General features: G+C 34.5%; 1 protein-coding gene across 1 annotated transcript in view; it reads left to right on the forward strand.

Moving 5' to 3' along the window:
- The window catches only part of UNC79 (unc-79 homolog, NALCN channel complex subunit), a 325,074-nt gene that overhangs the window by 191,815 nt on the left and 108,356 nt on the right, over nt 1-24,903 (forward strand). Inside the window, exons 25-32 of the mRNA XM_051977373.1 lie at nt 3,561-3,762; nt 4,499-4,678; nt 6,310-6,375; nt 13,102-13,388; nt 15,835-16,017; nt 18,351-18,513; nt 21,267-21,416; nt 22,001-23,224. Of these exons, the coding sequence (XP_051833333.1) occupies nt 3,561-3,762; nt 4,499-4,678; nt 6,310-6,375; nt 13,102-13,388; nt 15,835-16,017; nt 18,351-18,513; nt 21,267-21,416; nt 22,001-23,224 (2,455 nt within the window). The remainder of the gene's footprint in view (nt 1-3,560; nt 3,763-4,498; nt 4,679-6,309; nt 6,376-13,101; nt 13,389-15,834; nt 16,018-18,350; nt 18,514-21,266; nt 21,417-22,000; nt 23,225-24,903) is intronic.

Below are 24,903 nucleotides of genomic sequence, written 5' to 3' on the forward strand. Positions count from 1 at the left end.
CCTACTGACTGAATGTTAAACAATAGTAGAGACACATAGTGGTCAGAACATGGGAGGTAATAATTCTACTTTTCGGGACTCAGGAAAGACTCAGTATGGAGTTCTATGTTCAGTTCTGGTGCCACATTTTTGTGTTGATATTGGTAATCTATAACTTGTCCAGAGGAGGTTGACTGGGATGATGTAGGAATAAGAGAATATATAGAATAAGGATCATTTTATATTAGAGAATAAAAGACCTAGGGAGATAAGGTAGTTTATTTTTAAGCATTCAGAGAGTTTTAATGTGGAAGAGAATTTGGCTTCTTTTGCTTTGCCCCAGAAAGCAGAACTGAAAGCAATGGGTGAAAATTAGAGAGACAGACAGGCTCCATTTAGGAGGTAATGTGAAGGCAGTTTGAATCTAGCCTCAGTTATTTAACTTGGTATTTTACCTTGGACAACTCTTAGCCTGAGCAAGATTGTTTCTTTATCTGCAAAATGGAGATAATAAAAAAACTCACTTCATAAAACTGTTATGATTATCAGAAAAAATAGCATGTGTAAAGTACTTTGCAAGCTTTAAAATGACATATAAAAATAAAACATTACATAAGGATTTTTAAAAATAATAATTGGAGCTGCCTGAAAGTAGTATAATCTGTCCTATAAAATAGTATATACCTTTTCATTAGAAGTCTTTTTATCTTTTTTTGGGCCTTTGTGGCCCCTATGTGGGCCATATATGGCCCACCACATTCCTGAATGTGATTCTGAACTAGATTAAAATCTAATTGGGGAAATAGTCAACAAAATAAAAATACAGTAAAACATAGGTAATGTTAATATGTGTTTTTTCCAAGTCAGAATGTCATCTATAGGGATTCTTATATATGTGTACATGTTTATGTTTAAGTTAGACACACTTGTTGTAGAGGAGATTCCTGTACCAGGATGGATGGGAATTCATGGCTCCTGAAGTTCCATCTGATTCAGCAAGTTAGGGTTCTTAAATGTTGTAGAGGAAGAAGAGAACTGAGCTTGGAATTAGGACTAACTGAGGTTGAATCTTACTTCTGACACTTTCTAGATAGATGTATGATTTTGGGCAAGATATTTAATCTCTTAGACGTAGATATACATATACATGTGTATGTATATGTATGTATATCTATATATGTATGTGTATGTGTGATGTATGTGTGTGTATCTTTTTGTACATACATACACAGACACAAACTATACCATTGACAGGATAAGAACTAGAACCATGAATTCCTGAGTTTAGAGTAGAAATTGCAAAACATGAAATATGAGATTATATAATTTGAAGGAGTGAAGAAAGAACATGTAATAATGATGTAGATAGAAACTATGTGAAAAAAGTGCTCCTGTGTTTTTTTTTTTTGTTTGTTTGTTTGTTTTGTTTTTAGTTACATGGTACACTGCCAGAAATGTTACTCTAGTTTAATATGGAAAATGATTTTAAGTAATTTTGATGAGATGAAATTGTCTGAATTGCTCAAAAGACCTGGTAAGAAGAAAGAAGGGCCTGATTTCTATTCATACATAGTGTTGGAGCCCTTTGACCCAAAGGAGATGTTTTAGGGAAAGATTTAGGGAATTTAGGGAAAGATCAGGCACTCTTTGAAGCAAGGCTTTAATGTATCTTCGTAACAGAGACTGATGTTCTCATCTTCTGGACAGGGATGACAATGTTGAGTCAACATATTGACACTTGTATTCCTCTTTGTGTAAAAGGGAAGAAAACATCCATCTAAATTCTCTAAGCCATGGGTTTAATGTCAGTCTGTCTTTGGACCATGGTGTCCATATGGGAACTTATCCTGTCTTAAAGGAGTAGGCGTTGTATTAGAGTTTGTTTCCCTCCACAACTCCTGGAGTCGCTATTTTAGTTCATCAAACTGAAAGGGAAAGAATTGGGGTGAACCTGCCAAATTGCTGGCAGACTTGAGAAATTCTATAACCAGTCAAGTAGTCAAGATTCCCAGGAACAGAGAATCATTATTGCTCTTCTCTAAGCTCTTTCTCAGCTCTGCCTGCCAATCTTTCTAATTACAACAAAAACTTTATAGTTTTCTATTTAATTCTATTCATAAGTAAGTAGATGGTCTTGGGTGTCCTCTTAAATATTGGGGAGACATCTTCTTAAAGTTTTATCTAATCTTGATCATATTTGCTTTATTTTTCAAGGAGGAAGAATCATTTTAAATTATTTTCTTAAAGGAACTCAGATTATTTAAAATTAGTTATAGAGAAGATCCAACCAAGGAAAGTGAGTAGTGGAGTATTGTTCCTTCATGAAGTTACTGAAGCAGTTTTGGTATAGTGGAAAGGATGCAGGATTTAGAATGAAGAGAGCTGGATTTGAATTCTATCTCTGATATTTACTGGCTGGTTGACTATGAGCTAGTTATTTAATCTTTATGAGCTTCAGCTTCTTTAAATTTTATGAGAAAAGCACTTTGTAAACATTATAGAACTATAGAAATGTGATGTTATTAATACTGAGTAACCCCTTTGGAAGCTTATTGCTGATGATACCTGGAGTTGGGATCAGGAAGACCTGTGTTCTAGTCCTGCCTCACACACTTCCTATGAACCTGGACAAATCACTAAATTTGGTCTTCCCCAGTTTCATCAGCTGCAAAGTGAGGATAATACCAGCACCTGGTATTTCATGTGAGGATCAAATGGTAGGACACATATACAGTGCTTTGTAAGCCTTAAACCATTATAGATCTGTGAGCTTTTATTAGATTTATTATTGTTATAGTAAACTAAGAACTAGAAAAAAAACCAGATTTCATTGATTTGAGAAATGATTCAGACATTGACCACAACATAGCTAGGAACCAAGAAAACTTAATCATAATTGCCTTGTACAAGTCTTATCACAATCTAGTACATATATATGTAATGTAATTTGATATAGGAATGTAATATTGATAGAGATAGCAACTCAGAAGTAAAATGGTCTCTGCTTGTAAACCAACATCTATAACAGACACACAGTTCATATTTGATCAGAATCAGAGTCAAAATTAGATTTGGACAAGGTTCTTACCTAACTTATTTCCATATAAAATTTTGAAAAAGTTTTTCCAATTTGAAATATCATTTTCATTCAATCAGAATATTCATGTCTCCTTTGGCGGTGAAATGGACTTGAGAGTTGGGAGCTCTGGGTTCAAGGTGCACTGTGTAACCTTAAAGATATCACCTTGCTTCCCTGAGTCCTGTTTGAGACAGAGGATTGTAAGATTCTTCTTAGTTTTATGATTCAAATGTAATGGAAAGGGCATGAGACTTGGGATCAGGAATTCTGGCTTTGAATTCTAGCTATGAGCTATAATTAGAAGCTATTAAACAAATCACTTTTTTTCTCTGAATTTCACTGTCCCCATCTGTAAATGGGGATAATAATACCAGCACCACTTACTTCATGAGGAACAAATGAAATATAGTACAAAGTGTTTTATAAGCCTTAAAATTTTGTTATACCTGCACATAACCCCAAAATGTTTATATCTATTATCTTTTCTTTTATTCTCCAACAGGGCCTATGTTTATGCCTTGACTTCCAGTTTGATACAGTTGTTAAGGATAGACCCACAATTCTTAGCAAGCTTTTACTCCTACATTTTCTTAAGCAAGATATACCTGCATTGAGCTGGGAATTTTTTGTTAATAGATTTGAGACCCTTTCTCTGGAGGCTCAGCTGCATTTGGATTGCAACAAAGAGTTTCCTTTTCCAACAAGTAAGTATAGCAGAGAAATGAAATCTTAAGGGGGTGCTGCAGTTCATATCCTTGAACAAGTCAGGATGAGCAGAGGTCCTTTTGCATGTAGTTTCACCTCTTGTTATGGATGGAATGTTGAATTTTTCTTATCTTTCTAAGGTTTAATAATACCTTAGTGCCCTAGTTTTAAACTGGTTCTAACTTATTGCTGGTACTCTTGTTCTCTCCTCTAGGGTCCCAAATCATTTCATTTTGTATCTGCATCTTTTGTATTGTTTATTCATTGTGCTTAGATCCAAATTTTGAACTTTTAGTTAATGATTTGTGCATGGGCAGATTTATAAGATGTGCCCTCATCCCATTAACCCATTGTGACATGTTTACAGATCATTTATCTGCATGATATACATTAATAATACTCTAATGCACAATTTGGAGCCACCCATCTCTGTGGTGGAGGCACCACCACAAACCCTTATAGTTTGCCCTATTGATTTAAAAATTAGGTGTTTTGGTATTATGATCTAAAGATAAAAAATTATAGACTGGACATAAATCCCTATCTACCTCTGACTCATGATAAAAGTGTGCATCCCACATGATACATGAAAAAGATTTTTTTCAAGTAATCACACAGCATACATTTACATATATATATACATATATAATATATATACAGTTACCTTGTGCAAAGATTCTTATGTAGTGGTACAGACTGAAGAAAATGATAACTTCTTTAATTCTATTTGCAAAGCGATCACTGCTGTAAGGACCAATGTTGCTAACCTCAGTGATGCAGCATTGTGGAAGATCAAGAGGGCTCGTTTTGCAAGGAATCGCCAGAAAAGTGTGCGTTCTCTGAGAGACAGCGTGAAAGGGCCTGTGGAATCAAAGAGGGCACTATCCCTTCCTGAAACTCTAACCTCCAAAATTCGTTGAGTATCTTCTCGCATCCTATTGATAAAGCCTGTGTAATGTCTTTTCTGAGGCTTACTTGTTGTGCTTTTAACGTTCACAGAGAGTGAGTTGCTTCTATGGTCAACTGAGCTTTTTTTTTTTTTTTAATTAAAAAATTTAAAATTTTTTTTTTTTTTTAGCAGGCTTGGCTTTCAGGTTTCCTAAAATATCAACTCTGATGTGCAGAAGTTATTCTAACCAGTTCTGGGCTGCCCTGGTTATTTCACTGTGACAAAATATTAACAACATTTAGTGAGATGGGAAGAGTGCTAAAACAAAGGAAGCCATGGTCTTTTCTGGCCATTATTGCCCCAGAAAGAAGTAGTTGTCAGACTGGGATTTTGGGCTTTGAGTTTTTTGTTTACATTATAGTAAATTTAAGAATTACTTAAATGATAATTAGCACATCTGCTAAACCTGCCATACCAGAACTGGGAATGAATAAATGTTAAAAATGAGAGATAGAACATGTTGATTTTCCCCTCTTGCCCTCTGATAGAAACATCTGAACAAGGCTTCAAATCACCCACCAAATCATAATCACCATCATAATTGCTCTTCTGAAGGGAAGATCAGGGCTGAGAGGAAAGTTGGAGTCCTACTTTTAAAAATCTCTGTCTCTCTCTGTCTCTGTCTCTCTGTGTGCCTTTGTCTTTTTTCACTCTCTTCTTGTTTAAAGTTCATTCTTTATACTTTACTATTTTAGAAAAGTAGAAAGAAATCAGTATTTTCTCTATTTTAATAAATAAGTAGAAAAACAGCACATATCCTATAAAAGAATGCATATGTTTTGTTATATTGCTGTTTGATTTGTTAATTATTTAAGCCCTATCTAATCCCCAAATAATCACAGTGAAATCAATGAAACACCTCCATATAACACATTTGGGATCTTATCATAAGCTGAGAAGTTTAATTTAACATTGGCATTCATTAGTAGGTAGCTTTTTGTGACATGGCCATTTTAATCGCAATTTTTATTTAATTTTTGTTTTTCTTTTATATTTTGATTTCTTGACTTTATGATAAGCTATGAAAATGTGGTACTTTTTCCTTTTGGAGAGTCCACAGAGTTCCTTATAACATTAAATAGATCTTCTCCAGGGCAAGGATGGGGGGGCAAAGAGAAAGGAAAGGACCAATCTAGACTTTTCAACAGAAACAAAACCACTTGAACATAAGCCCCAGGGATGCTAGACCCTGTAATGAATTCAGGTGAAATTGATTTGGATCCTAAAAACCAGCAGCTGGGATCAATGATCTCATTTCATTTTTCTTTAACAGCTTTTTTTTTTTAAAAGCAGTTTCACAACCTTGCATACTAGCTCCAATGTGCCCTCAGCCCCCAGTTGTTTTCTTGTATAGTGCCTATGACAATTGGTAATGAGTCTAGAAACCACATTTCTTGTTTTTGTGAAGCTCAGAGATATCATTCAAATAGCTTGCATAATAGTCTGATGCACAGATACCCAATATCTGATGTTAATGATGACTAGGAAGAATGAACTTGTCCTTACTGTTCAGTGTAGCTTTGTTAGCATTGAGAATATTTCTAGGCTCAAGTTGTCTTCAATGCTTATTTAAATAGAGTTGTTGTTGATTTTTAAGCTGTGAGGTTGACCAGGCATGAGCAGTCTGCTCCAGCTCTCGGTGGAACACCTGAACAAACGCCAGGTGGGTACTTTGGGTGTTGAAGGGCTATATAAACTTATTGGGCATATTATCTGACTCAGGTAGACAAGATGAGATAAAGTGTAATGTCTTTAACTGGACCAAAGATGATTATGAGATTGCTAATTCCTAAAGATTCCTACCTCAGAAATTCAGATGCCTGAGCTCCTGAAGTTGGAATTTTGAAAGATTTGAAACATAGTAGCTGTCCAGTGATTTGTGGTCCCATAAGGAGCATCATGCTATAAGCCTTGTACACTTTTCCCAAGAGAGCCAATGTAGCTGCTATTCCCTCCTATGAATATATGCATATATATGCATGTATACATATATAAATCCATATATGATATAGTACTGCTTTAGGAAAGCATACATTTCATTTACATTTTTTTTAAAGGTCTGCAGTTTGAACCATCTCTATTATCACCTCCACATCCACCTAGGAGCCAGCCATTAGCCCATTTCTAATCCCTTAAAAGATTCTCACATGTCATTTCTGTCTTTTGAAGAAGAACTCTTTTAAATGATTAGTGTTGAATGACTAAGGGATTACACTAAGAGTGATACCATCTTTCTTTTGACAGATTGTGGTATATCCCAATATATTAGGAAGCATTTTGAGGGTTAAAAGGATAATGGGAAATCAATTTCATGCTGAAGTTTGTATCCTGGAATTTACCTACTGAATGCCTGTGGAATTTACTGAAAATTGTGACAGCTCTAATACCTGTTGAATTCCCTCTATTTCCCAGTTAATGAAAGCTGATAAAAAGTGTTCATTGATCTCTGGAATAGGTATAATTTAGCTTAATCCCATACAGATGAGGAAAGTGAGCTTCAGAGAAGCTCCCACAGATCAGCATTATGGCATAAATCTTGTGTCCATTAATCTTCTAATAAGGATCAGAGGATTTAGAAAAATGCCTGTGCAGGACTACGCTGGTAACTTGAGGGCTCTGGGATACTTTCCTCCTAACACACGGTGATATTGGTGGCATCAGTATCATTTTGGCTCAGACAGGTATAGTGACTAGCTCATAATTACAATGAGGAGGTATCAGTCAAGGTGTGAAGGTCAGCATTTTCTCCATTCCGTAGCACCCTCTCTTTGTTCTTTGTAATTCTTCCTTTCTACATGTGGCACTTATGAACGGACCACATTGGGAGACATAAAACGTTATGTGTTTTGAACTCGGTGAGAAAGAACCCCTGAGAAAGAGGGAGGAACCAATATGTGAAGCTCATGTAAATTGCAAATATGAACCAAAGTACATATTCTGTTTGTAAATAAATGATAGAAAAGAGTATATGTGATTTTAGAGAAAAACCTTTGTCAGAGTCCCTCCAACACAATATTCATATTAATACAGTGGATATTGTAATACCATTATATTTTGTTTTATCTTCTTTTGTAATAAAATGGAGTGAAAACCATAAAATCAAGTATTTAAAGATGGAAGAAATTTTAGAGTTGATTTGGTCAAGTTTACCTTATTTTATTTACATAAGTGAAAATCGAGGCCTAGAGAGGTGATGTGATTTACCCAGTTCATACTAGTAATAAATAGTAGAGGCAGAACTGAATCTGAAAGTTGTATGTTTCCAAAGGTGGCCCTTGCCCACTGTATCATAATACCATGCCTATTAGGAACATGGAGTACAATAATCGCTTCTTCAGTTATGCCTTTCATAGGATTCAGTCCTTCTTTAGTCTGGTACTTTTTCAGTTTTAAGGCTTAACTGGAGACCTAAATTGTATTTATCAGTGCCTACCTTGATACCTAACTAAAATGAAGTATTTTTGAAGTCTTTGGAAAACATATAACACCTTTAGGTTTTGGATTCTGAAGAAAGCTCCCAAGAACACAGTAACCCACCAGAGATGATCACACAGAAATAGGTTGGTTATCAGATTTGTTCATAATGACAATGAAAAATTAGAACTTTCAGAAAACATATTCTTGAGCTGTCATACGTAACAAAGTTTGTGGAGACAGTGGAAAAAAATGGGTCAGCTCAGAAAGCCATTTCTTAGTATTTTTCACTATATTATTTGCCAGGTATAGGCTACTTAAAAAGAGAAGCAGAGATGTGCCAAGACAATCACAAGTTATAATGAAATAATTTAAAAAAATAATTATAATGAAACCATAGTGCTTGTTGCAGTCCTAACTTTCCTGGTCTTTATTTTCTACTGTAACCAACAAGTTTCTTTAATGACTATGCTTGAAATAAAATGAGTTCCTTTTAATTATGCAGTTAAAAACTTTAATTTCTGCTTAAGTTGAATGTTTTGGTAATTCACATATAGTTCCTGATATACCTTTTTTGAATTGATGGGTTATCTATAATATCTCTAATAAATATCTATAATAAATGGTAAGAGTATCTGCCATAAGCTTTCAAAAGCTATATTGTCTCCAAGGACAGTTACAGATTATGTGTGTCACATAGTTCACTTGAGAATTAACATGATACTTTGGAATGAATTCTAAATTTTAATCAGAAGACCTGAATTAAAATTCTAGCACTATTACTATCTGGGTGACCACGAGCCTCATGGTCATGTAGGTTTTCTAGATCTTGGTTTTCTCATATGTAAAATTAAAGGATTGACTTTGATGGCTACCTAAGGGTCTTTCCAACTCAAGGTTGTGATATTTAGAATCCATAAGTCTTAGGGATCAGATTAAAGTCATTTTCTGGGAAAAATCTCTTTCAGTAGCCCTGACCTATGAACACTATATTACATGTTCATTTCTAAAAATGTTGTGTAGGTATAATCTATTTTTTTTAGTCAATGCTTCATTGCCAAATAGAATTTATCATTAAGACTCAATCTATCTTTTAGAACTGTATTTATGTGTATGGAAAGTAGATAATAAAGCATTAACCCATTGTCAAGGAATTTGGTCATGTTAGGATTATAAAAAGTTGCCCTGAACACCAAAATATTTACTATAAGTTACTCATAGAGGAACAAGTCTTGGGTCTCTTTTATGGTTCCTCCAGCCTTAGAAGCCATGTATACATTTCTCTTTCCTTAAAGGGCAACACAATTGTAGGCAACCCTTTATTTCTCTCTTTAGAAGGTCAGGTTCCTATTTTCCTTGTGCAACCATCTTTGGCTAGAAGAGTTGATCATATTTCCTAAGAGATTTAAATTCATTCCCTCCCTTCATAAGAAGGTAGGGTTTAGGGACATTGTCTATGAACTTTTTTGTTATCCTTATGGGGCTAGTATATTTTGCTTTTGCTATATGCTTCTGCCATTTTTTGTGCATAGAAGGCCTACTCTTAACTCTCTACTGTCTCTGATCAGTGCTCAGGAAATAGTAGTAGAGCACCTGTAACTCGCATGTGTGTTTGCTTCAAGGTGGCTGTTAACATTTCCCCTCATATATAGGACAAGTCTACCCTGTGATCTGTTCTGTGAGGAAAGAAAGGTGAAAAGGAGCCCAATAAAGGACTGAAAATATTTTAATCACTCTCCATTGTAGGCTCTCACGAAGGGATAGCTCCATCTATAAGAGTCTATCCTCTGATGGCTTAGCTATAGGAACATAGGAATGCCATGTCTTGGGGGCAGCCCTAGCCATTCAACAATATACATATCCATGTCCTCTATAGAAAGATACCTTCTTGACCCCAAAGTCTCACACCTACAAAACTTGTTAAAATGATCAGAGCCCTCCCTATAAAACTTCTATATATATATATATTTAAAATCACATTAATATACATTATTTTATTTAGTTATCTAAATGCTGTATTGTGAATAGGTTGGGCAATTTTTTTTATTATGAGAAAAATATGGCAGAGAGAGATTGATTAGGTTTGACTGAATGACTCAACAGAAGACACACAAGCAAGCAAGTTAATGATAGAGGTGAGATGAAAACTCTGATCTTACCTGAGATAAGGCTTGAAATTTTTGCCTCATTTATGTGGCAAGTTTGGAAGCCCCAGTGGAAATTTGGGGCCTTTATTATTATGTAGACAACATCTGAACAGAATTTTTCAGTATGAAAATACTGAAAATATATGTATTTTTAAAAGGCATGTTAAAATTAATTGTATATACCCCCAACATCACTCTATAATGAGCATTCTTTTAGGAGAAATCAAAATGACATTAGCTTTAAACTTATAGTTCTCTTCAGTTGTATCTAAATATGAACAAAAGCTTTGGTTGAATACATCATCCATATAGCACATAATTAGGGCTGTGGGATTAGAGTTACTACAAGAGTATAATATCATTTATCAAGATAGATTTCTAAAATCTGTTTATCTACCTCACATCAAAAACCTAAGTGTGTTGGCTCATGGAACACAATATTAGACTTTCCATTTATATGATGCCACTTCATGCCTTTGACTCTTGATTATCTTCCCTAAAATGGGAATTATTATTCATTGTATTGCCTTTCCGATTGTAAAGATCAAATGAGCTATGCTTTTTAAAGTACTTTGCAAACCTGTAAAAAATATGACTTCTTGCTATATTGTTTTCTTCTAAAAGAGGTGAGATCTGAAATGTGTCTATAATTTAGTCATATTTTATATATCCAGGCCCTTCTTGATCTTAAAACAATCCTGTTTAAAAGAAAAGTTATATTGTATTTCTTAGATGAAGGCAGATGTATTATTGCACAGATAATGGTCATCGTAATAATAATCCATAGCATTCATACTTATATCTCACCACCTATCTGAGCCTCAAACAGTCTTGTGAGGTAGTTAGGGTAAGCATTATTACTTCCCCTTGGCAAACAACCTGTTTAGGCCAAAATTTGGATTCAGGTCTTGTGACCCCAGGTGCAGTGCGCTTTTCATTTTTCCAGAATCCAGAGTGTTAGAACTTGGAGAAATTTTAGAGTCTATCTGATCCCACCCCACAGTTTTACAGATGAGGAAACTGAGGCTCTTCATGTTAAAATGACTTGTAATTAAATTATAGTCAGTTATTGACCCAGCTAAGATTTGACCCCAGATCTTAAAATTTCAAGTCCATTTTTTCTTTTATTCCATTTTGTCTATTGATGTCCTAAAATGAATATGTTTATTATGCAGTAAGTGCTTTATCTTTATTTTTAGATCTTAGATCAATATTATGTTAAAAGAGTTTAATTAGTCAGATGAAATAAGCATACTTATCTTTTAGGCAGACAGTACAATGTTGCTTATATGAATAATAATTGAAAATTTGAGGTTGCTAAGTGATATAGTTGAAAAAATTATGGTCCTGGATTAGGACAAAAAAGAACTGCTGTAAATATTTTTGTATACATAGGTCCTTTTCCTTTTTCTCTAATCTCTTTGATATTGCTGAGTCAAAAGGTATACATTGTTTAATACCCCTTTGGGTACAGTTCCAATTTGTTCTCCAGAATGATTAGACTAATTCACAACTCCACCAGGAGTAAATTAGCATCCCAATTTTTCTACATTCCCCTCCAGCATTTGTCATTTTTCTTTTCTTTCATGTTGGGCACTGTGATAGGTGTGAGGTAGTATTTCAGAGTTGTTTAAATTTACCTTTCTCTAATCAGTTGTGATTTAGAGCATTTCTTTCACATGATTATTGATAGCTTTGATTTTGTCTTCTGAAAACTGCCCGATCTTATCCTTTGACCATTAACAGTTGGAAAATGACTGTTATTTTTATAAATTTGGTTCAGTTATTTATATATTATGTATGGAAATGAGGCTTTTCTCAGAGAAACTTGCTATAAAAGTTTTCTTCCCATTTCCTGTTTTCCTTCTAATTTTGGTTGCATTAATCTGATGTAATTTAAAGCTTTTTCCTCCAAAAGTGAGATATTGTGAGTTGATATTTTCAATCAAAAATCATTTATTAAGCATTTATGATGTAGCTGGCACCATGATTAGCACTGGGGATGCCAATTATTTTAAGTGAAATAATCTCTAATCTCAAAGATCTTATATTTTGAAGGAAAGACAAGAATATATGTATATATATTTAAATAGACACATATATGTATATATGTACATATAAGTTGGATTATGACAGGTTTCTTGACATCTGAAAGTTCTGTATATTTTTTATTTGAGTTGCAAGTAGGGTGATTTTTATTTGAGGTGCTTAGTATGAGACAGTCGAGCAGAAATCTGAACAAGAGTGAAGATCAGGAATTCTTAATCTTTTTGTGTGTGTCATAGATTCCTTTGGCAATCTAGTGAAGCCTATGGATCCCCTACTTTGAATAATATATTTAAGCATAAAACACAATGCATAGTGTAACAAAGGAAATCAGTTATATTTAAATATTTATCAAAATATTTTAAAAGGTTTGCAGATTGCAGATTAAGGAACCTCCTCTGCTTTAGTGATGTTTTTCCTTTGTATTTACAAGTAACATCATGTAACATGGACTTTAGAATTTCATAAAGTGATATTCCCTTTGAAAACCTACCAAATACCAAGTACATTAAATATTTGTTTTGCTTATGATATATGACCTCATTTCTACTCATGGTATCCTATTTTATCAGTACTGCCATGATATTGCAAGATTGATTTGCTGTGTTATTTGAAGGATAGAAGGGTCTGCTCCTCCCCAGCCAATGCTTTGCTTTCTTGGGCATAGTATGTCTTTATGTTTCTTGTTGAGAACTGAAATTCCAAAATATCATGGAAGCAATCTTAGGTCAGAGATCATGAAAACTTACAGACCTAACAAATGACATTTCTTATGTTGACAGGGCAACAGTCTCCTGAGAATGATAACACGATAAAGGACCTGCTTCCCGAGGATGCTGGGATTGACCATCAGACAGTTCACCAGCTGATTACCGTTTTAATGAAGTTTATGGCTAAAGATGAGAGCAGTGCAGAGTCAGATATCAGTAGTGCTAAGGCCTTTAACACTGTCAAACGGCACCTTTATGTTTTACTTGGTTATGACCAGCAAGAAGGATGCTTTATGATTGCCCCTCAAAAAATGCGCCTCTCAACTTGTTTCAATGCATTTATTGCTGGAATTGCACAAGTAAGTATGGTTTTCATTCTCAGTAGAATATTTCAGTTAGGTAAGCCATGGATTAGAGATAGTCATCTTCTTGATTCTATAGCAGAAGCAATTTCTAAAATGTTCAGTCACTGATTAATAATAATACTAGTGCATTCAACAAACATTTTTAAGCACTTACTGGTTATAGAACATCATGTGGGTGTCAGAACAGGTAGAAGTTAAGATAATACTCATCACCCCGATGTGAAATAAGACAAACATAGAGTTGCAAAACAGTGCGTTATTTACTGTCTGAAGGGGAAGATTGTTACTGATCAGGAAGAATAGGACTGATTTCATGAAGGAGATGTCATTCATACCAGGCTTTAAAATTTACCAGGAAATGAAGGGAAGGAAAGAAATGCCAAATATAGATAAATAACATTCTGTGGAAAAAAGCATAGAGGTAGGAAGTAGGGCACCCTTAAGAGACAAAGAAGTTCACATTTATATATCATTTCATAGTTTAAAAAAAGCCTTTCCCTTAAAACAAGCCCATGAAATAGGTGGTGTAAAAGTATAATTGACTCACTCCATTTTCCAGAGGAGATTATGGAATTGGATAAGTCCCAGGAGAAGGGCTAGCTCTCGTTAATACATGGCTAATCTTAACATCAAGATTCAAACTAAGAACTGGGGTTCAGCTTCTTCAAGCCCATAAACATTTGACAATATTAGGCAGGAGTTGTACAAGGTTGAAAAAAAATTAGGTAGGAGGAAATTTAATAATCCTTGCCTCCTTTCTATAATTGTCTTGTAAGTTTTCCTTTGGAATTTCATTTGTGGTGTCATAAAATATTTATATCCTCTTACCTTATGAACCTCTGAAGGTTTTTACAGTATTATAAAAAGACTTTAATGTATGGTCATATCAAATCCACAACACTAGAAGTGATGCATACATATGCATACATATATATATAAATGATAAGCATATATTTGAATCTTTATGTACATATATATACATATATATAGTTCCTTAGTTATATATACATATTAATAATTTTTCAACTGCATTTCTATTGTAAAACCTTAAAACTGGTCAGAGAACTCAAAAATTTTGTAGAATCACAGAATCTCAGAAATGGAAGTAACTTTAGGTTACTAAATAAATGTTTGGACATTTATTCCAGCATCAGAACAGAAATTTCCTCTACAATATTCTGGTCAGTATAATTCTCCTTGTATAGCACCAACATAGTTTTCTATTACATTTTGTACTATAGTTTAGACAATTAAATGTTGTCTAAAATCACTTCTGATAATGCTGACAGATCAATATATGCTATTCATTCATATGTGGTGATAAAGGGTATGTAATATTATATGCCAAAGCAAGGCAAGACTTTTAAACTCAGACCTCTAATAGTATCATGTAAATGACAGCCTTGTGGACAGATTTCTGTTTGTTTTGACATTGGATGCGGTTAATTGAAGTTTTCCCCTCCAGTTTTCTGTTGACACTGACGTTTGTGTTTTGTTTTTTGCAATTCATTCATTCATTTTTTCATACATCCATTCATCTCTCCCTCCATTATTATTTGTTGAATGTGTACTTTGTATAATACAAAGATGATTAAGGTGAATGGTTCCTGATCTCATATATCAAATATTTAGATTTATAGACATACAGATGTCTTTGTAATTTACAGATATTAGTTCATTGCATATATTTATATATGTATATGTCTCTTTATATACATGTATATAAGTATTTTTAAAATCTGGTTCATGATTTTTGTAAGGTGTAAGGATTTCTTACTTATGTAGATTAGAATTATTTCTGCAACTTATCATATTAGATAGACTTGCCTGGAACACTGAAATGTTAAATGCTGCCCCAGGTCACATGACCAGTTTATGTCAGGTGCAGGACTCCAAAGTCAACTTTCCATCCACTACATGCTGCCTTTCATTCAAAGCTAGATCTGGTCCAGAATGCCTGATTCCATATCTAGAATACTTTCCCCTTTAACATTGGCTCTAGCTATTGACTCAGGAAAATATAGAAGTCAGAAAATTAGATAGGTAATTAGATAAATCACACTGTTCTGAGTGATGATTAATTCTGACATGCCATGACTTTATGATGCTATGAGGAATATAGATAGTGTAGGTAATTCATGAGCAAAAAACAACTGTGGGAGGATTGGTCAGGGAATATGCAGCCTTGTATTCCAGCTGCTTATGTACATGTCTTATCTTTTGATTAGAATGTAAATTACAACAGGGACATTGTGATTTTTATTTTAAGCATCTTTTTACATCTTTATCTTCTGACAATACTTTAGGACTTTGCTAGATGTTGAATATCTACTTAGTGAAGGAATTGTGGGAGTGAGAGCACCATTAAGGCAGAGAAAAGAGTGAGGGTAAGCACTAATACTTCTATTTGCTTTCATTGTTCAATTTATATCTATTTTAGGTGATGGATTATAACATCAATCTGGGAAAACATCTTCTTCCTTTAGTGGTTCAAGTGCTTAAGTACTGCTCTTGTCCTCAGCTGCGACATTACTTTCAACAGCCGCCTCGTTGCTCCCTCTGGTCCCTGAAGCCTCATATTCGGCAGATGTGGTTGAAGGCCTTACTTGTTATTCTTTATAAGGTGAGCCACCTTTGTTACTTTTCCACTTTGGGTACAGTGATCCTTTTAGGGAATCTAGCATTAGCACAGTACTTGGGCAGCTATTTTGCAACTTCAGGTATGGTGTTAATGACCCTCCAAAGAAAATTAATCTTATATAATTTGGAATTGAGTTCTATGCAGATAATTTAGAGAGAATTAAAATGGAGTGGCTAAAATATTGCAATCTCCCAATAAATATTTATTTATTAAGTACTCAGTGCAGAACCCTGTGCTAGGTATTTTGAGGGATATACACATTTTAGATGAGGTGTAATCTTTTTTCTTAAAGTTTTTACAAGCCAGTAACTTTTGTGAACTCCTAGAGTTTATAATGATTACTGACATATACTAAGATTTCAGAGTTGTATTATTTCATTTTATCTCTCATAGCAACCTTGAGGGTGAAGTTATAGAGGCATTATTATCACATATTTTTTACAATTAGGAGAACTTTGACCTAGAGTTCAAGATCATACAGATAATGAGTATGAGAACCAGGATTTGAACCCCAGTCTCTGACATGAAATACAAAGTTCTTTGTATCAAACTGACATCTGATATTGATTGTCTAAAAATTTAATAAAAGAAAAGTAATATTACAAGTAAAAATTGGCTCTATAGGACTATGTTATAAGTCAGGATTCGTTTTTAGGTAGCCATAATTAAGACCACAACATTTTAAAAGAGATATTTAAATAAACCTACTATAATATAGAATATTCCTGGGCTGAACTAGGCTAGTCTGTCTTATAGTCAAATGATATTACAGTGGGACTTGGTTATGCAAATTTAGGCAGTGTCCTATGTTTGAAACCTTTGATCCTTCTTTTCCCTTTTTTCTCTTATCCAGTCAATTACTTTGTTCTAATGATTTTCTCTTTTTCAATCTATTTTGAATCCATTTTTCCCTCTCTGTTTCCATTGTTACCACCTACTACAGACCCTCATTTGACTAAATTATTGCATTAGATTCCCAGAAGAGCTTTCTGCCTCAGATTTAATTTCCCTTTAGTCTAGTCTTTATCATAGAATAATCTTTAGTATACCTAGATTTGGATATGACATTCTTTTTTCTCAAAAAACTTAACTGGCTCACTATTTTTTCTAGGCATAATTCTCCTTTTGCCTGTAATTTAAGGTTCTGTACATTTGGGTATTATTTTATCTTTCCAACTTTGTCTCATATCACTACTTTCCATGTACTCTTTTTTCTGGGTAATTAATAATTTTTATTAATTATGACTAGCAGATAATTAATAAAATGATCATTTGACATTATCTTGTATATCAAAGATAATCGGGAAACTCCTCACACACACACACACACACACACACACACACACACACACACACATCTATCTATCTATATATCTCCTTGGAAGAGTGGGTGTTTCCTGACAGGCAGAAACTAACTCTGATTGGTTAACAATTAATCAGAGAATAAATATTATGTCAGGTAGACCTATTCTAATGAAGGACTAAGGGGCTTTGATCACTTTTACTCCTCACTACCCAGATCTATCCCCAGCCTTCCACAATCTAGATAAAGGGATTTTTATATCCCACTTCCATATACTCTTTAGCCAAATTGTTTTTTTTTCCCCCTGCTTCAGAATGCAATGTATATGTTCCAGCTTACCTTTAATTGGGCTGTTGCTTATGACTTCTTACTTTACATACTATATTTTTATTCATTTTTCAAAGCCTAAGTCAAGTATCATCTTGTCTGTAAAGCCCCCTTATCAGTTATGAATTTCATGCCTTGAACCTCATGCAAGTTAATACGAAATGTTGTTTATTTATTTATATGTTTTTATTTAATATCTCTATACTAAACTGTGAACTTTGCTCTCTCATAGTGTTTACCTTCTTTTACAATTTTATTTCCTGTTAATCCCTTTCATACATAATCTGCTCTCATCAAGCTAAATGGCTAGTTTTTTTCCATGTGTAATATTTCATGCCCCACTTGTTTGATTTGCACTGATTGCTTTTATCTATTGTATGCCTCCTCATTTCTGCCTCTCCATAAGACCTTGCCTGATTCCTCCATTTATTAGAACTCTCTCTCTCTCCCTCTTGAAATTACTTTATATTACTTTGTATTTATATGATTAATTATTGTATCTTCTCAGTAGATAGTAAATTCCTGAAGGGAAGGAACTTGCTTTTGGCATTGCATAACTCTCTTCTAGGAGAAAACCTTGGATATAGTAAATAATCAATAACTATTTTCAGAATAAATGAATTCACAATATTATTGTGGAATGTTTCACATATTTGTCTATAACATATTTCATTTTATTGTACAGTATCCATACCGAGATTGTGATATCAGCAAAGTTATGTTACATCTGATCCACATAACAGTCAATACGCTCAACGCACAGTATCACAGCTGTAGACCTCATGCTACTGCAGGACCTTTGTACAGTGACAACAGTAACATCAGCAGATACAGTGAGAAAGAAAAAGGTACTTTCAGAACCTGAATTTTATTCCCTATTCTGTTTAATATACTTTGCATGATATGTTTAGGAGAGAGGAGACCTTTAAGAGTTAAGCTACATATTGATCCTGCATTTCTTTTTAAAACTTTCCCTCCTAACACTGCTTTTTGCATTTTCAAATGCTCTTTGAGGAGAAATTACCAGTCTCTTTTGACATGAATTGTATTGTTCTCTATGAATCATTTGATATTTAAAATTTATATTTAATATTGAAGACACCTTTGTGAACTTTTTCAAAACTGTTAGGAAATTTCTTTCTTTGACATACCATAAAAAAAGATGTTTTGTTTTTCCAGCACTTTAAGGAGTCATCATTTTGAAATTCTCAAGTTTGTTTCTGAAATAATAACCAAAATTTTAAAAGCTTGAAAATGTCTCCTGTTGATATCTATCTAATAAATGGTCTGTATTGGTAATTCAAGGTTCTGTTCACAATAATAGCTAATGTTTTAAGGTTTGCAAAACACTTTATTTTTATTTTATTTGCCGTCTCATGAGGAAGTAAATTGTAAGCATCTTAAGCATACAGCTTATTTTACTAAGCACTTTGCCAGGTAATTGTTTTTTCTTAAAATTAAATAGTAAAAGTAAATCTCAAAAAGAATGAAATTAATATCAGATATATTCTTATAACAGCAGATTTGAAGAACAGAGGCTTATTCCATAATTAATGTTAAATTGACTTCATCTGAACTATTGGGGGCTAATTGATGTTATAATGAATTTTTGGGCTATAGATAACAATTTTGAAAGAACCAAACACTACTACTTCGCCTTGGCGGGGGGGGAGGGGGGAGGGGTAATAGTTCATTATATTACAGAAGTTGGAGTACTTTAATTTGATTCAATTCAAAATTCTGGGGCGACATTAGAGTGGGGTGCATGGGTCAAGTGGATTGCTAAGTTTACCAAAAATCTTCTCTGAAATAGATATAACCTCCTAGTTTGGCCCCTGATATCACCTAACCTCTTAGATGTTTTATAGGTTAGCTTGATCTAGAGACTGATTTTAGCTCCTGATTTGGGACAAGGGTTGGACATATTTTTATATTCATTCACCACTTTAACAAACAGTATTTTCAAACTCTGGGAATGGCATCAAAAGGAAATCATATACTCCTTGAATTTTACTTTGCCAAATGGAGAGCTAAGATGTGGAGCCAATATACCTGGAATTGTCACATAAAAGTAGATTTGGACATAATTATTTTGAGCAATGATAATAGCAATTCTATATCTATATATAGCTCAGCAGTTGGGCCTTAAAAGGCAAATTGATTGTAAGCATTTATTTTTCATTTCATTAAAAAGTTCAACATATGTAATTTTGTCAGTGGATTTTGTTTGATGTCAAATTAACTTGCAGAATTTAGGTAAGGTAAAAATGATATCTGAAGTGAAATTATTTTTCCCTCACTTCAGCTACCCTGTGGTTATTATTCAAAAAAATTAAAAAAAAATCTAACCATACCTGGGTGTCATTGTTCCAGATAATGATTCTAGAAACCAGGTTGTACTAAATTCAGTCTGAACGTTATTTCATTGTGAATAAACTTTAAAAATTGCCTTTGAGGTATATAAGACCTGATGAGTAAAAATGGAATGCTATTTTTGTTAATCATGGTGTTTGATGCATGTCAGTACTTTTTTTTTTCTTGCTAATTTGTCGCCTTTTGGGCATAATAAAAATATGAAAGAAAGTAGACTTTCTGAAAGAATTCTCTGGATCTTTGCTGTTTTCTCCATTAAATTACCTATGGCCCTATCTGTGATTTAAAAGTGGCCTACAGGAGGTATAGAGGATTTGGCGCTCAGACAAAGACACTAAACAAATGAATGTGTGTGTGTGTGTGTGTGTGTGTGTGTGTGTGTGTGTGTAAGAGAGAGAGAGAGAGAGAGAGAGAGAGAGAGAGAGAGAGAGAGAGAGAGAGAGAGAGAGAATATGAATATGCACTGATCTTTAGGACTATTTAAAAACCAGGATGCTTTGGGAATCTCATGAAGAATATTATTGTAATGTGATAAATACCACAGAGAAAGAATCTTATTTGTATTAGGAGAATTTTTTTTTTGTTTTTTGTTTTTGTTTATTTTTTCTTCAGTCCATAATCATTTGTGGAGCTTTTGAGATAACAAATGGCTTTTATAAGCTTTTTATGTGTTGTGTGTTTCATTATCAAATGTAGAGTACAGTATTTTGCATTTACAAAGTTAAAGGTGCATGGAGTGCTAGGCTGTGTCTATACTAGTCTTAAAAAACCCCTGGAATAAAAAAAAATCACACATTCTAACATGGCCTTATTTAGTTAAATTTTCTTTTGTCAAAGTAGAATAAAAAACCTAGAAAAAACAAAAAAAAAAAAGAAAATAAGTTGGTGTAGCCAGTTTCCCAAGCATAAAGAAAAAGTATCATGCAGTTTTAAGAGCATTTAATAACTCTCTTTTCCCATCTGACCATATTGGAGTAGTGAGAAATATATATTCTGGAAATGATGCAATAGAATGAAGTATGATGGGCAACCTCTTGGGAGGTTGCTGCATTTCACAGAAATTTTGAAATCTGGAAATAGTACCAAGCCATGACTTAAATTAGGTTAATGTAGATGCCTTCCTCAAAACTTAATTCCACAAATGATTTCATGGAAACACTAGTGTAGACACAGCCTAAGAGATGGTGGAGTCTTTTAAGTGTAATTATGACTTTCTCTCCCCAATTAGAGGAAGATAGTGTTTTTGATGAATCTGATATTCATGATACACCTACTGGACCCTGCAATAAGGAGTCTCAAACTTTTTTTGCAAGATTGAAAAGGATAGGCGGCAGCAAAATGGTGAAATATCAACCGGTTGAGATGAATGTGCAGAGAAGTATGAAATTTTTTATCTTAGTAATTTTATGCAGAAATGTTGTACTCTACCGTTTGTTTTAGGCTAAAACTTAATTTGATTATGTTACTACACTTTTTTTAATACTATTGATTTTGATATATATGTATGCACAAACAGTATATATATAGATACATTTATATATATACGAGAATTGACAGATACATCATTAATTGTCATGATTGTCTCAGAGGGCCATTGCTTAATTTGATTTGTTGCAAAATGTTTGCTTCTCTTCCACACAACCTGAATACAGTTCCTTAGATCTGATTCAGCCAAACAAACCCCATCTAGGGCCCAACTGAACAGAGCTGAGGAATTATTTGGAAACCTAATTGTCTGCAAAAACAAACTATAGAGGGTCACTTTGGCTCTGCCATGGCACAGTTCTAATCTTGTTCTTGCAATTAGAAAGGCTTGTTAAGAACTTGCCCAGAAAGTCAGATTTCCCCACTGGTGGTGCTGGGATTGTGGATTATGATTTATACCAATTATGTGCTGGAGCATGAGGGGAAAAAAGTGAAATCGTCAAGTAAAATAGTACTAGCTTTTTCTGTTTTAATCAGGTGAAATAGAACTGGCTGAATATAGAGAAACGGGTGCATTTCAAGACAGCATTCTACGCTGTGTGAGAGAAGAAAGCATTCAGAAAAAAAAGCTGCGCTCTTTAAAACAAAAATCTCTTGATATAGGGAATGCAGACTCCCTGTTGTTTACATTAGATGAGCATCGTAGGAAGTCCTGCATAGACCGGTGCGATATAGATAAGCCATCTACCCATGCCGCTTACATCACACACAGACATAATGATTATGGAAGACCCAGACAGAATTCTTCTACCAGGCTGGACAATGCAGAAATCCCCGAGAACCCCACTATAGAGGGTTTTCAGGAAACCCGAAGACCAGTAATACCAGAAGTCAGATTAAATTGCATGGAGACATTTGAGGTAAAAGTTGATTCTCCAGAAAAACCTTCTACTCCTAAAGAGGATTTAGATCTTATTGATTTGTCATCAGATTCTACATCAGGGCACGAAAAGTGCTCTATCCTTTCCACGTCAGACAGTGACTCTCTTGTCTTTGAGCCTCTTCCTCCTCTCCGAATAGTGGAAAGTGATGAAGAGGAGGAAATGATGGAACAAAGTACCGAGGGTGTCTCTACAAAAAACATTTTGTCTTTTCCTTCAACTCCCACTGGACCATCTGTGCTCAGTTTAAGTACAACTCCTCTTGTGCAAGTTAGTATAGAAGATTGCTCTAAAGATTTTACTTCTAAAGACAGAAGAAATAGTCAGTCATCAGGGAAAAAGGACTCCCCTCCTCAGCTTTCTGAAGAACCAAAAGATGGTGAAGAGTTGTCAAAGCTGGAGACACTTCAAGAATTTTCCTGTGGTAGCCCTCTCACTCTGAAGCAGAAGCGAGATCTTCTGCAGAAATCTTTTGCCCTTCCTGAGATGTCAATTGATGATAGCACTGAGATTAGCATGGAGGAAGAAAAGGAAGGTGAACAAAGCTCAAGTTCATGTGCCAAAACAGTCCTCCTTAAAGTTCCTGAAGATGCTGAGAGTCAGTCTGAAAGTGAAAAGCCTGATGCTGGTGCTGAATCTGACACAGAGCAGAATGCTGAGCAAAAGACAGGAGAGGATGGAACTGAGGAGTCTGAATTTAAGATCCAGATCGTACCTAGGCAAAGGAAGCAGAGGAAGATTGCAGTCAGTGCTATCCAGAGAGAGTACCTGGACATTTCCTTCAACATTCTAGATAAACTGGGAGAGCAGAAGGAGTCAGGTAAGCACATTTCTCTTCCTCCTGCATAATCCCACATGTGCCCACCCACTGAGTCTTTCCTTAAGTTTGTGCAACTGTGATAGAATTCTGGCCCTGAATATGCATCAAACTCTTTATTCTTATAATGTCAGTAAGCTGACATTATAATTGCTTCAGAAACCACCCTGACTCCCTCCTGCTCCAAATAGCATGCTGGATTCAGATATGGTTTTACTGGCTGCCTACATGTCATACAGTCTTTGTTGTCTCCTAAGCACTACAGTCAACTCTTAATTATCCATGTTTATAAGAGAGAATTAATATTCCTAAAGCTTCGAGCCATTTATTTTGCTTCTTTTCTTCACAAAACTGCTCCAAGAAGCAAAATAGATCTCCATTTTTTCCTATACACTCATTAATGAACAGTAAGAGACCTCAAAGGAGGAGCAGAAATGAAGGGCTTCAGATTAAGTTATGGGACAGATGAAAAGGCCCTGAATTATTGAGAGTTGACTGTATACTCATTTAGAGTCCATAGCTGATTATATATTTAGCTAAATGTGCAAGGATTTTTAGAAATTCTTAGCTATCAGGAATCAAAACATTTTTAGTTACAACTAATGCAATCCATAGGAATCAAGATTCTTATATGTAGATCCAGGGCCATGTGTATGCTTAATAATTACCATTTGATGATGACAGTATGGTCATGACACTACAGTTCTTTGCTTGAATGGCATTTTTAATGTTCTCCAGGAAATACAGTTAACATCAAAGTGAGCAGTTCAGGTACCAGTAGACTTATATTATCTTAAAATATTTCAAGTTTCCTGAAATACTGACACACTGCTGCTTGCATGTCTGTCTGTCTGTCTGTCTGTCTGTCTGTCTGTCTCTCTCTCTCTCTCTCTCTCTCTCTCTGTCTCTGTCTCTGTCTCTCTATCTCTCTTTTTTCTCTCACTGTCTGTTTCTCTTTGTCTGTCTCTCTGTCACTCTAATTTGTTACCAGAAGAAACAGAACTCATTAGAAATGATCATTTCCAAAAAACAGTAGCTATAGAATTTAGAGCTGGAAAGGATTTTAGCAATATTATCTATTTTATACCTCCTCCCAAATCTTGTTTTATAAATAGGCATATGAAGGACCAGGGAAGTTAAATCACTTACGTGGACAGACTCACAGCTAGAACCCAGGTGTTTTAGGTTCAAATCCAATGCTCTTTCTGTTATCTTATGAAAATAAATGACATCTAGGCGCTTGTCTCCTTTGGTAAAAATCTCTGTTTTTACTTCTTATTTTTTGCTCTGTAGGGTGCTAGATACTATTCTTGAGTTCCTAATAGTGTCGTGGAGAGTCTTAGAATTACAGCTGTCAGAGATCTTGGATATCATCTATTCCAACTCCCTCATGTGGTGGGAAAACAGGCCCAGAAACGCCAAGTGATTAGCTCAAGCAGGGTCACTTTGCTATTTAGTAGCAGGGCTAGGACTAGAATCTAAGTCTTCTGACTTTTATTCCACTGTAGGTGGTACATAATCAGCAATTGCTAACTAAATAAGTTTACAGAAGATAGAAAACTATATCTGGCATTATTAAACAAAGGCTATGATGACTTTTAAATAAGAGTAGCTTTGGGTAGCTTAGAGGTAGACTTATTGCAGCCAGAGAATTACTGTCTTTCCTTAATGATAGTTTGTCA

This window comes from Antechinus flavipes, chromosome 2, assembly GCF_016432865.1.
Source record: "Antechinus flavipes isolate AdamAnt ecotype Samford, QLD, Australia chromosome 2, AdamAnt_v2, whole genome shotgun sequence".
Classification (NCBI taxonomy): domain Eukaryota; kingdom Metazoa; phylum Chordata; class Mammalia; order Dasyuromorphia; family Dasyuridae; genus Antechinus; species Antechinus flavipes.